Source organism: Schistocerca gregaria, chromosome 6 (genome assembly GCF_023897955.1).
Source record: "Schistocerca gregaria isolate iqSchGreg1 chromosome 6, iqSchGreg1.2, whole genome shotgun sequence".
NCBI classification, from domain to species: Eukaryota; Metazoa; Arthropoda; class Insecta; order Orthoptera; family Acrididae; genus Schistocerca; species Schistocerca gregaria.
This window is the reverse complement of record NC_064925.1, coordinates 388,276,043-388,289,136: the sequence shown is the minus strand read 5'-3', so window position 1 is coordinate 388,289,136 and position 13,094 is coordinate 388,276,043. Positions and strand designations below refer to the sequence as shown.

Below are 13,094 nucleotides of genomic sequence, written 5' to 3'. Positions count from 1 at the left end.
ATTTGCTGATGATATTATTGTTAAGGTGATATACTATTCTAGAATACACCATCTTCTCAAAATTTTTGGAAAATAATGTGTGTAGTATATCAGTTTTACTGTATTTGGGTGGCAAAGTAAGTAACTGTAGGTGAGGTAGAGAGGATACAAATGTACGCTGTCTACAGCAGTGAAAGCATTTCTGAAATGGAGAATACTGTTAACGGCTAATTTAAATTTACATATTAAGAATCTTTTCCGAAGGTATCCGTCTGGAAAAAAAACAGGAGCTGTGGTGCTGTAGAAGGATGCTGAAGATTAGATGGGAAAGTTGAATAATTAATGAGGAGACACTGAATCAATTTTTTTTTGGGTGGGTGGGGGAGGGGCAAAGGCACAATTAGACTTAAAAAGGGATCAACTGACAGGACACTTCCTGAGGATCAAGGAATAATTAATTTGGTGACAGAGGAAAGTGAAAGCGGGTAAAAACTGTAAAGTGATGGCTAGGTATAAATGTGATGACAGAAGAGATGTAGCTTGCACAGGATGGACGTGTGGAGAGCTGCATCAAACCACTCCACGGACTGAAGACCTTCACCATGACCACCACCACACTTAACAACAGGAAGGTCCACATGCATAAGGTATACACTCAAAGATGTAATCAATACTACTGATAAAGAAGAAGAAATCAGCTTGTTATGAGATGTAGACCTACATAGGCTTCAGACTGAAATATTCTACTCTGGTACTCTATCATACGTTGCTAGTAGACACTGCACGGGAAATTTAAAACCTCGATACATTGAAAATCAAGTAAAAATAATACCTATCACTTTCTTGTCACTTAGTTTATCAGAATACTGTGCCTCAGGAATATGAATTCCAATTAATTCTAATATTTATATTTAACAAGTTCTGACTTTGCCAACAGGCCTATAAAGGCAACTGATAGTTCAGTTATAAAAACGCTTTGCTTGACGTATTACAAGAAAACGACAGGGGAATAATTTAAAATGAGTAGGAGTTGTTTTTCTTTTTTTTATATACATATACAAACTACTGTACAAGTAAGTCCCACAATTTTTCATGTGAGTAGATAAGGAGTAGCATTATTTGCTAGTATACTTAATCAAAGTAGACTGTAGTGACTGCTTCTGTCATGAATAATATGAACCACTTCACATCCCTGTCTCCCCATTGAAATGAATCAATCAATCTCTCTCTCTCTCTCTCTCTCTCTCTCTCTCTCTCTCTCTCTCTCTCTCTCTTTCTCACTGCATCAGACCACAGACAACAAATACAGTAAAGTACTTTGTTAACTTGGGTACTGTGTTAAAAATATACCATGCATCTGCGGCCCAAAACTATTTGACTGTAATTAAAAAGTCAAATGAGAGTAAACATTATTAGGCAACCTATTAAATTCTTACCTCATCGTGGGGAAAATCGTAATGCTTGAACATAAATTGACCAAAAGGGAGCGGTATGAAGAGAAAGAGCGTTATAAGAAATATGCAACCAACGACGACACCAATTGCTTCTGGTCTGTAAATAAACAAACATTCATTACGATTTTTTGTGTGTTGACTGTTGTTGGCACAGTGGTTTCAAAATATACGCTAATCACTTACATCTTCTCCTTTTTTCTTTTACTCATATCAATGCCATAAAGGTTTGCTTTAATAAAAGTCTCCTTAATTTTAGGAATTATCCTAAGACAGCAAAAATACGAGGCAACAGACATCACAGCGTTTAAAGCAAGTGGATACATTTTGCCGGTATAAGTCTCCACGGAATGCGTCAACAAAATTTTACGTAGAGGATACTTCTATCGAAATGTAGTCAGTGCAGCTGTTAAGGGTGATAACGAAAAGATAGATGACATGTTCGTGCATTCGTGTACAAAACGTAGCGTGTATAAAATTGTGTTTATATCATCAAATCAAGTTATACGTCACGCCCACGAGGTCTGGCGTGTAGCCAACATTCCACGCTCATTATTTGCGTGCAAGAACATTCTTGCATGTAATGGCTGGTACTCTATTATTATATTTAACATGAATAGGTTTATTACGTATAAAAAATACGCAATTTCATTAACTCTGATTTAATTTTTGCAATACAGCTCTTTCACTTTTCAGGTCGCTGAGCAAAGAGTGTATTGCTATCGTCAACAAATGCACAACAACTCAACAAGAAGTGTAGGAGCGCAGTTCGCAATAGTATTGAAATGCTTTGTTTTTACTGAAGTTTTGGTGATTCCACGGATATGTCAAATGGAATTGGAGCTAACCACGTGTTCTGATGACCTACGATATAATTTATCATAATCATTTTCAACCACGTATTGTTTATGGTAGCTGAAAGACAATGACAAAAGGGTCTACAGTACAATAAATGATATGTGTTGGATTCTCGTGAAAAAGGGAACTTGATGCAATTTAATTAATTAATTAATCAATCGAATATCACTGCTGCAAGTCATAAAATTCTGTGTACCAAAATAGCCCTTCCACAGAGGTTTTGTATTGTAGATTTTTGTGCGCATTGCATGTAAACAAGCAAAATAAAGTGTTTATACATTGATGGAGTGGACACTATTCAGCGTCGCAGTTATTGTGGGACTGTTATCATATTCTTGTAAGTGCACGCAGACTTATATTGTAGAAAGTTGAGACATGAGTTGTATAATGATACACGCAAGGTACCCAGTTCAACTTTAAATTCAGTCTCCAAGCTGTCTACAGCACATTGCATCCTTTTCGTTTAACGGTTTCATTCCTGACTATGGGCCTTGTGTTGCGTCTAAAAATAATTGTATGTATGTATATTGACAACACCAGTTTTACATAGAAGTAAAATTTTCAGTTTCCTTTTTAATTATGATGCTGTTACATTGGTCCTTTTCAAATGATAGGTTATGTTATTTTCAAGTAATAACATCCTATCCACCTCATAGGTCACAAGTAAATTATTTTACAACAGCTCTGGAAAACTTTATTTGGGTGTACTACACCATCCAGAATTTAGTATTTATACATCTGTCCTCTGCCTATTGCTTGTTCTTATATTTATTCTTTCTTCTGTAGTGGCTGTATGTGTCAGTTGAACTGATGCATAACTGGCTGGAAAGTCACCATTTGTAAACTTTTGTTTTCCTCTAAAGTAGTACAAGTAATGAAGATGTGTGAAGTTTTTGACCAGCTTGAATCATTCTGCATAGCAAATCTGCAAATGAAAGTTGAAGTTGATAGTGTGATAACCATTCATAACTTCTGTCATTTCCATAACTTCACTCATGCATTCTAAAATGATTGAGTTCTTTATCTCACCATAATGTCTACATGTACAAATACACCCACAAACCACTGTACAGTGCATGGTGAAAGACACCCCATACTAATATTTATAAATTCCTATTTTATTCCATTCATATATTGAGATGTAATTGACTGACTGACTGACTATCTCTCTCTGTACAACTGTAATCTCTCATCTAGTTCTCGTGATCCATGTGTTCATTATAAAGTGGCTCCAGGGTGCTCCAGGTTCCCTCAAATACAGGTTTCTAAATTTTCGCCGAAGTGTTTCACAAAAACTATTATGTCTTTCTTCCCAGGATTATTGTTTTAATTAAGCCGCCCAACCATTTCTGTTACATTTTTTACTTGCTGTAGGGTCATTACATGTCAAGCCATCTCAACTGCTATCACAGATCTGGGTGAAATGTGGCTTATTTGTTCTACCTACAGCAGTAAGCGACTATACTTTAACATCAGCATTTTATCTCACTCATTTTTCATGTTAATTATAGCTTTTCAGAGATAGGGATCTTTGAAATTTATTACACAGTGATGGTGCAAAATGACACTTTCAAATGCTTTGAAAGTAAATTAAATTGTTTTGAAACTTCATGACAGATAAAACTGTGTGCCATATTGGACTCTTAATGTTTAGAACTTTGACATCTGTGGGCAAGTGCTCTAGTGACTTAACTAGCCAAGCAAACCTCTTAACTCGTTCTCACCACTACTTCTGCGAGTACCTCTTCTACTTGCAGCTCAGTTGGTAGAGCACATGCTTCTGAAAGGCAAATCACAGTCTGTCAAACAAGGGCACACAGTGCTGCAGGGGAAAAATTTATTCTGGATGCATTTTTTCATTTGCCACCCAATCTGTATGAAATTTGTTGGTTGTATAATCTAAAACATCAGGATTTTAAACAGAATTATCTAATGTCTTTAACTGAACTCATCAAGATGGTGAAAAAGATGTATAAGCCTACTTTATTTTGTGTGTGGAAAGAAGAAGAGGAGGAATGCTCATCAATACATTGAATTTCACACAAAGTGCAAGAGATAATCCTTAAAATGCTTTTCCAAAAAACATAGGGTGTGTAGTGCAGAAATAAAATTAGTAAGGTTTTCATGCCTTTGTGGTGATTTTTCCTGCTGCCTATATTGGAAATTTTATATCACTTTTCATCCATTTACGTAATCGTTTATTGCACAAATATTTGTAGAAATACAAAGTTGTTTAGGCTTTTGTGGCCATTTGTTGATGTACTGCCTATTGGTTTTTGTCTTGGGAGCTTTATACAGTGTTGAATGGATTTCTGAACCAATTAGCTGCCATTGCTAAAGGTTCACCCTCCAGTCTTCCATCAGCAGTGGAATGTGAACTTCTTATAATGACAGCCTCTGCCAGTAGTGCTGCTCAAATGTCAGAAAAATTGCTAAAAAAATGTTGACTGGAGATCCCAATATTTGTAAAAATATCTTTTGGATTTTTTTTGTGTTTTCAGTGTGGTTATCCTTCTTAAAAAAAATACTTTGTTTTAAAATCAAAGAAGAGATGACAACAGTCATGCATCATTCTTCATTATTTCAGCACAAGAAATTTCCTGGAGAGCAGTAAATTCATTAACTTTATTATGAATACTTTGAGTATTGTTGTTGTTGTGGTCTTCAGTTCTGAGACTGGTTTGATGCAGCTCTCCATGCCACTCTATTCTGTGCCAGCTTCTTCATCTCCCAGTACCTACTGCAACCTACATCCTTCTGAATCTGTTTAGTGTATTCATCTCTTGGTCTCCCTCTACGATTTTTACCCTCCACGGTGCCCTCCAATACTAAATTGGTGATCCCTCGATGTCTCAGAACGTGTCCTACCAACCGATCCCTTCTTCTAGTCAAGTTGTGCCACAGGCTCCTCTTCTCCCCAATTCTACTCAATACCACCTCATTAGTTATATGATCAACCCATCTAATCTACAGCATTCTTCTGTAGCACTGCATTTCAAAAGCTTCTATTCTCTTCTTGTCTAAGCTATTTATCGTCCATGTTTCACTTCCATACATGGCTACATTCCATACAAATACTTTCAGAAACGACTTCCTGGCACTTAAATCTATACTCGATATTAGCAAATTTCTCTTCTTAGGAAACGCTTTCCTTGCCATTGCCAGTCTACATTTTATATCCTCTCTACTTCGACCGTCATCAGTTATTTTGCTCCTCAAATAGCAAAACTCCTTTACTACTTTAAATGTGTCATTTCTTAAGCTAATTCCCTCAGCATCACCCGACTTAATTCGACTACATTCCATTATCCTCGATTTGCTTTTGTTGATGTTCACCTTATACCCTCCTTTCAATACACTGTCCATTCCGTTCAACTGCTTTTCCAAGTCTTTTTCTGTCTCTGACAGAATTACAATGTCATCAGCGAACCTCAAGGTTTTCATGTCTTCTCCATGGATTTTAATACCTACTCCAAACTTTTCTTTTGTTTCCTTTTTTGCTTGCTCAATATACAGATTGAATAACATCGGGGACAGGCTACAACCCTGTCTCACTCCCTTCCCAACCACTGCTTCCCTTTCATACCCCTCGACTCTTATAACTGCCATCACGTTTCTGTACAAATTGTAAATAGCCTTTCGCTCTCTGTATTTCACTCCTGCCACCTTCAGAATTTGAAAGAGAGTATTCCAATCAACATTGTCAAAAGCTTTTTCCAAGTCTACAAATGCTAGAAACGTAGGTTTGCCTTTCCTTAGTCTTTCTTCTAAGATAAGTCGTAGGGTGTAGGGTTAGTATTGCCTCACGTGTTCCAACATTTCTACGGAATCCAAAATGATCTTCCCCGAGGTTGGCTTCTAGCAGTTTTTCCATTCGTCTGTAAAGAATTCGCGTTAGTATTTTGCAGCTGTGACTTATTAAACTGATAGGTAATTTTCCCATCTGTCAACACCTGCTTTCTTTGGGATTGGGATTATTATATTCTTCTTGAAGCCTGAGGGTATTTCACCTGTGTCATACATCTTGCTCACCAAATGGCAGAGTTTTGTCAGGACTTGGTCTCCCAAGGCCGTCAGTAATTTTAATGGAATGTTGTCTACTCCCAGGGACTTGTTTTGACTTAAGGTCTTTCGTGCTCTGCCAAACTCTTCACGTAGTATCATGTCTCCTATTTCATCTTCATCTACATCCTCTTCTATTTTCATAGTATTGTCCTCAAGAACATCGCCCTTGTATAGACCCTCTATAGACTCCTTCCACCTTTCTGCTTTCCCATCTTTGCTAAGAACAAGTGGTTCTCTTTTCTCCAAAGGTCTCTTTAATTTTCCTGTAGGCAGTATCTATCTTAGCCCTAGTGAGATAAGCCTCTACAGCCTTACATTTGTCCTCTTGCCTTCCCTGCTTAGCCATTTTGCACTTCTTTTTGATCTCATTTTTAACACGTTTGTATTCCTTTTTGCCTGCTTCATTTACTGCATTTTTATATTTTCTCCTTTCATCAATTAAATTCAATATTTCTTCTGTTACCCAAGAGTTTCTACTAGCCCTTGTCTTTTTACCGACTTGCTCCTCTGCTGCCTTCACTACTTCATCCCTCAGAGCTACCCATTATTCTTTTTTTGTATTTCTTTCCCCCATTCCTGTCAATTGTTCCCTTATGCCATCTTTGAAACTCTGTACAACCTCTGGTTTAGTCAGTTTACCCATGTCCTTTCTCCTTAAATTCCCACCTTTTTGCAGTTTCTTCAGTTTTAATCTACAGTTAATACCCAATAGATTGTGGTCAAGAGTCCACATCTGTCCCTGGAAATGTCTTACAATTTAAAACCTGGTTGCTAAATCTCTGTCTTACCATTATATAATCTATCTGATACCTTTTAGTATCTCCAGGATTCTTTCATGTATACAACCTTCTTTTATGATTCTTAAACCAAGTATTAGCTATGATTAAGTTATGCTCTGCACAAAATTCTACCAGGTGGCTTCCTCTTTCATTTCTTAGCCCCAGTCCATATTCACCTGCTATATTTCCTTCTCTCCCTTTTCCTACTCTTTAATTCCAGTCACCCATGACTATTAAATTTTCGTCTCCCTTCACTACCTGAATAATTTCTTTTATCTCATCATACATTTCTTCAATCTCTTTGTCATCTGCATAGCTAGTTGGCATATAAACTTGTGCTACTGTAGTAGGTGTGGGCTTCGTATCTATATTGGCCACAATAATGCGTTCACTATGCTGTTTGTAGTAGCTTACCTGTTTACCTATTTTTTCACTCATTATTAAACCCACTTCTGCATTACCCCTACTTGATTTTGTATTTATGACCCTGTATTCATCTGACCAAAAGTGTTGTTCCTCCTGCCACCGAACTTCACTAATTCCCACTATATCTAATTTTAACCTGTCCATTTTCCTTTTTAAATTTTCTAACCTACCTGCCCGATTAAGGGATCTGACATTCCATTCTCCGATCCGTAGAACGCCAGTTTTCTTTCTCCTGATAACGAGGTCCTCCTGAGTAGTTCCCGCCCGGAGATCCGAATGGGGGACTATTTTACCTCCGGAATATTTTACCCAAGAGGACGCCATCATCATTTATCCATACAGTAAAGCTGCATGCCCTCGGGAAAAATTACTACCGTAGTTACCCCTTGCTTTCAGCCGTTCGCAGTACCAGCACAGCAAGGCCGTTTTGGTTAGTGTTACAAGGCCAGATCATTCAATCATCTAGACTGTTGCCCCTGCAACTACTGAAAAGGCTGCTGCCCCTCTTCAGGAACCACAAATTTGTCTGTCCTCTCAACAGATACCCCTCCGTTGTGGTTGCACCTACGGCACGGCTATCTGTATCGTTGAGGCATGCAAGCCTCCCCACTAACAGCAAGGTCCATGGTTCATGGGGGGGAGTATATACAGATAAAATTTTGACATTTGAAATGTCTTTACACTCAACACGATCTTACTCATCTTTCTACTTATCGACTTGCGAGTCTTCCATCAGAGCATATCGAACACCTGCCGAACTTAAAAAAAAGTGCACTCCTCAGGTATTCTGCTATCCGAGTAGCTGTTTGCTGCTTGTAGTGCCCATTGCCCTCTGGGGGGGGGGATTCTACTAATCCTCACCCAATAAGGCAGATCTAGAAATTTGCAGCCAAGACTGTCAGAGTGAACAAAGCTTCTTATGAACTGAGGATGGCCTCAGAACCCATGCAGCAGGTATTGTTGGTGCCAATGCGAGCCGCAGCTTGCAGATGACTGGACTCTGCATGCTCAATAGCTGTAGGAAAGGTCACTTCCACATATTAGATGAAACCTTCTGATTGGCATACCAAGTGCATACTGGCTTCCTTCAAGCTCCATAACATGCCTAACATTGGAGCTCCCAATAACTAGCAAACCCTTTTTTGTGAAATTACTGGTTTCAGCTGACATTGGTCATCCATGGATCCACTGACAACTACAATGCTGTGGCTGAACCATGGCCTCTTTTTATGGTCTAGTGATGACTGATATCAGTTGAAACCAACAATTCTGTTAGAAATAAATGTGTGTGTGTGTGTTGGTTAGTTAAATTATTCCAAAAGAATAGTTATCATCTACTACAACCGTGAGCACCAAGCTTACATGTCCTTTACAATTAAAGAAAGTGCTTTCACTAAAATAGTTACATATTCTCTGGGTGCTTGGTTTGCAGCAGATCTTCATGTATCATCACACTCTTAGACTTAACCTCTGTTGCCCCCCCCCCCCCCCCCCCCCTGGTACTCTCTCATTTTTCTCTGCTTTCTGTTTTCCATTTCCTCACAATACCAGATCATCTGTGTGTAACTGCACCAACCTGCTCACTGTATTCGAGCAGTGGTCTCCCTCTACAATTTATTACATGTCACACTTTCCTCCATTACCAAATTTTGATTCCTCTGTGCCTAGGGGTATATCATATCCAGCAATCTCATGATTTTTTCCCCCCTGTTTAATTTAGTGCTTCCTCATTATTTATTTGATACATCCATCTAATCTGCAACGTCCTTCTGCACTACATTTCATAAACTTCCCTTTTAGTCAACTGTTGATAAACCAAGCTTCATTTTCGCACAAGGCTATGCTCCAGACAAATACTTTCAGGAAATATTTTCAAAATGGGCCAGCTAGCAAAGAGCTGAAAGTCCTTAGGTACTAGAAGATGAAGTTAACCTTTGTACCAGAAGAGACATTTATTTATTTTAGTTTATTTTTTTGAAGCAAATGGAAAAGATACCTTGCACTATGAATTACAAAAACACATAAGAAGTATAACAGGTTATGTGAACCCAGAAAATATCTCTGCTCTAAATCCTTTGAATTAAACAAACACTTGAGAATTGAAACAGAAGGAAAAGGGTCATTAACAAATTGCCAGAAACACAGCTAATGTACATTGAAACATAGCAATCTGTCTAGGTCAAACAATGGAAACTCTAGGCTGGAATATCAACATTGTAGGAAAAGATGCATTGCTACTTACAGTAAAAATGACACATTAATTTGCAGATAGGCACAAGTAAAAGACACTTACACATAACCTTTCAGTCACAGCCTTCATCAGAAAATTGAGAAACACACATCATTCATTCACACAGGCAAGTTCACATCACGCACACATGACCGCGATGGCAGCTTGGACCATAATTCAACTTCTAGTGGAATGGAAGCAACAGTCTGGAGGGGGTGGGAAAAGGGAAAGGATAGCAGTGTATGGGTGGGGGGAGTGAGGAGTGCAGTCTGGGGGAATGTGCAAGGACTGGACTGCTAACATGCACAGCATCATGATGTTGTGGGGCAGGGAGATGTAGGAAATGGAGTGAAAAAGGAGAGGAGTGGGGAAAGATGGGTGGGTGCAGTATCAGAAGCTGGCAAACAAAGAGGGTGAGATATGAGAATGGAGATGAGGTGATAGGATAGAGTAGGTGGAAACTGTTGGGTGGAGGGTGTGGAGCAGTATGTTACTGTAGGCTGAGGTAGGGATATTTACGGGAGTGGAAAAAGTGTTGTAAGGATAACTGCCATCTGTGAAATTCCAAAAAGCCAGTTGTGTAGGTGAGGATCCAGATGGCTCAGGTTGTGAAGCTCCCATTGAAATCAAGTATGTTATATTCAACTTATGTTGCACCAAGGGTGGTTTACTTTGCTTTCGGCCACAGTTTGGTGGGGGCTGTTCAGGCCGGTGGACAGTTGTTGATAGTCATACCAATATAAAAAGCTGTGCAACGATTGCAGCAGAACTGGTACATGACATGGTTGCCTTCACAGGTGGCCCAGCTCCTGATGGTGTAGGATAAACCTGTGACAGGACTAGAATAGAAAGTGCTGGGTGGATGATTTTGGCTGGTTTTGCAGCTGGGTCTTCCTAATACTTAAATTTATATTTTATGTTAACAAATTTCTTCCTTTCAGAAATGCTTTTCTTGTTATTCCCATTCTGCGTTTAATATTATCTCACATATCAAGCACTTTAATGTCTCATTTAATTAATCTACATCTGATTACCCTCATTTTACATTGTTGATATTCATCTTATTATCTCTTTTTAAGACACTATCCCTGTTAATCTATTCTTCCAAGTCATTTGCCATCCCTGCTAGAATTCCAGTGTCATCGGCAAACCTCAAAGTTTTTATTTCTTCTCCCTGAACTTTTTATCTCCTTTCCAAATTTCTACCTGGTTACCTTCACAGCTTGTTCGTTGTACAAATTGAGTAACATCGGTGAAAGGCTGCAACCCTGTCTCGCTCTGTTCTCAACTACTGATTTTCTTTTGTATCCTTTGACTTTCAATGAAAGAAAGTTATATATATCCAACCTTCATGGTGCATTTATAGTCTACTGACACTGGTCATGAGGGACACTATTCTAATTGTAAATGAATTGATGTGTTTTACAGTCCTTGGATACAGCCAGAAGCTCACTCAGTTACTACATCTGAATGTAATATCCTGAGAGGCACAAAATATCTTAAAAGACAGTGTTTGACAAATTTTGTGGAGCAGACTGAGTGTGCCTGCTTCAATATCGTAAAACAGTTGTGTGGTTCTGGTTTTTTATGAGTGCCGGGTATACTAATCAGCAGGCTCTACACATTTATTAATATTTACCCTTGTTGTGAGAAGCTTCAGAAAATATTACCCCTCTAGTTTTGATCTTGGATCTTCAGCTGACAATTTATTTCAGTATCTTGTTTTATGCACCTGAAAACTCTACAGAAAACACACAATGCAAATGTGTTCCCCCCCCCCCCCCCCCCCTCCCCTTCCTTTCATTCTTCTCAATGGAGTGTTTACCCATACATCAGTAGTATAAGAGCCAGGATTTGGATCCCAAACTGCTATTGGATGATATCTAATTCCCCCTGTATATGTTTTAATATGCTAAGCCTTGCGGCAGTGGTAACACCGGTTCCCGTCAGATCACTGAAGTTAAGTGCTGTTGGGCTTGGCTGGCACGTGGATGGATCACTGTTCGGGTCTACTGAGTGCTATTTGCAAATGGCGTGCACTCAGCCCTTGTGAGGCCAAATGAGGAACTACCTGACTGAGAAGTAGCAGTACCAGTCACGAAAACTGACAGCGGCCTGGAGAGCAGTGTGCTGAACATGTGCCCCTCCGTATCCACATCCAGTGACACCTAAGGGTTGAGGATGACACAGTGGCCAGTTGGTATCGTGTTTCTGGCAATTTGTTAATGACCCTTTTCCTTCTGTTGCAATTCTTAAGTGTTTGTTTAATTCAAAGGGTTTAGAGCAGAGATATTTTCTGGGTTCACATAATCTGTTATACTTCTTATATGTTTTTGTAATTCATAGTGCAAGGACTCTTTAATCACCAATACTGCAGGGATATCGGATAAATGCCTATGTAAAGTATTACAATGGATTAAACTAAATGGTATATTCATGGCTGAATGAATATATATATTGCTTCCAGTATATGTCACTAAAGACCGTGAAGATAAAGTTAGAGAAATTGAAGCTTCCACGGAAGCTTCCCATCAATTCTCCTTCAAGCAAACCATTCACTTTTGTAATAAGAAAAGGGATCATTGATACTGGTACACAAAGTACCCTCTGCCACACACCATTAGGTAGCTTGTGGAGTATAGTTGTAGATTAGATAAGTCATTATGCTCTGGTTTCTGTAAATATCAGAAAAACTTGTGGCAGTTGGTATGTTAACACTGCACTACATTACCTAATGGACACCAGCAGGAGTGCAATCTACTTGTGTGGGGGAAAAAAATGCATAGCAGACAACTACCTGTTACAGATTATAACTGCAAATAATACTATGAAAAAATGATGATACAGCCACCTTGATTGAGTGGCATTAATGTGTCATTTGTCGGATTAAAATTTATGGAGATTTGGGGAGGGTGGTGGCTTTGGGTACATTGAGGGCAGCTTATTTTCAGACAGATGTGACTTGGTTGTTAAATGTCTATCCTTGTGTTTTTCACTGATTGTGGCAAATAGTTTTCACTCACTGGTTGATTGTCCAGGATGTAGTTGTGGAACAAGGGTCTGTGTAATTCCATCCAGCTATTTCTTCAGACACTGGAAAGTTTATGTCATTGAGCCTGTATGTGCAAGGCATCATGAAGCTGGTATATATCTGAGGTGAATGGCCATGTGTTTACTAACGCCTCATGACAGGAGGGAATGTTTGCATTTGGCACACCAACATGTACACCAAATTGCAGGTCACTAGTCAACTGAATGAATATTTGGTTTGGTTGCAAAGTGACAGAAAGCAAATTTTAATTTAGC

General features: G+C 38.8%; 2 protein-coding genes across 2 annotated transcripts in view; one reads left to right on the top strand and one right to left on the bottom strand.

Moving 5' to 3' along the window:
• LOC126278076 (UDP-N-acetylglucosamine--dolichyl-phosphate N-acetylglucosaminephosphotransferase) overlaps positions 1–2,566 on the bottom strand; it is a 130,780-nt gene extending 128,214 nt beyond the window's left edge. The window contains exons 1-2 of the mRNA XM_049977911.1: positions 1,617–2,566; positions 1,416–1,530 (exon numbers count right to left, since the gene is read on the bottom strand). Of these exons, the coding sequence (XP_049833868.1) occupies positions 1,416–1,530; positions 1,617–1,756 (255 nt within the window). The 5' untranslated portion in view covers positions 1,757–2,566. The remainder of the gene's footprint in view (positions 1–1,415; positions 1,531–1,616) is intronic.
• The window catches only part of LOC126278074 (UDP-GalNAc:beta-1,3-N-acetylgalactosaminyltransferase 2-like), a 141,906-nt gene continuing 131,342 nt past the window's right edge, over positions 2,531–13,094 (top strand). Inside the window, exon 1 of the mRNA XM_049977904.1 lies at positions 2,531–2,625. Within this exon, the coding sequence (XP_049833861.1) occupies positions 2,571–2,625 (55 nt within the window). The 5' untranslated portion in view covers positions 2,531–2,570. The remainder of the gene's footprint in view (positions 2,626–13,094) is intronic.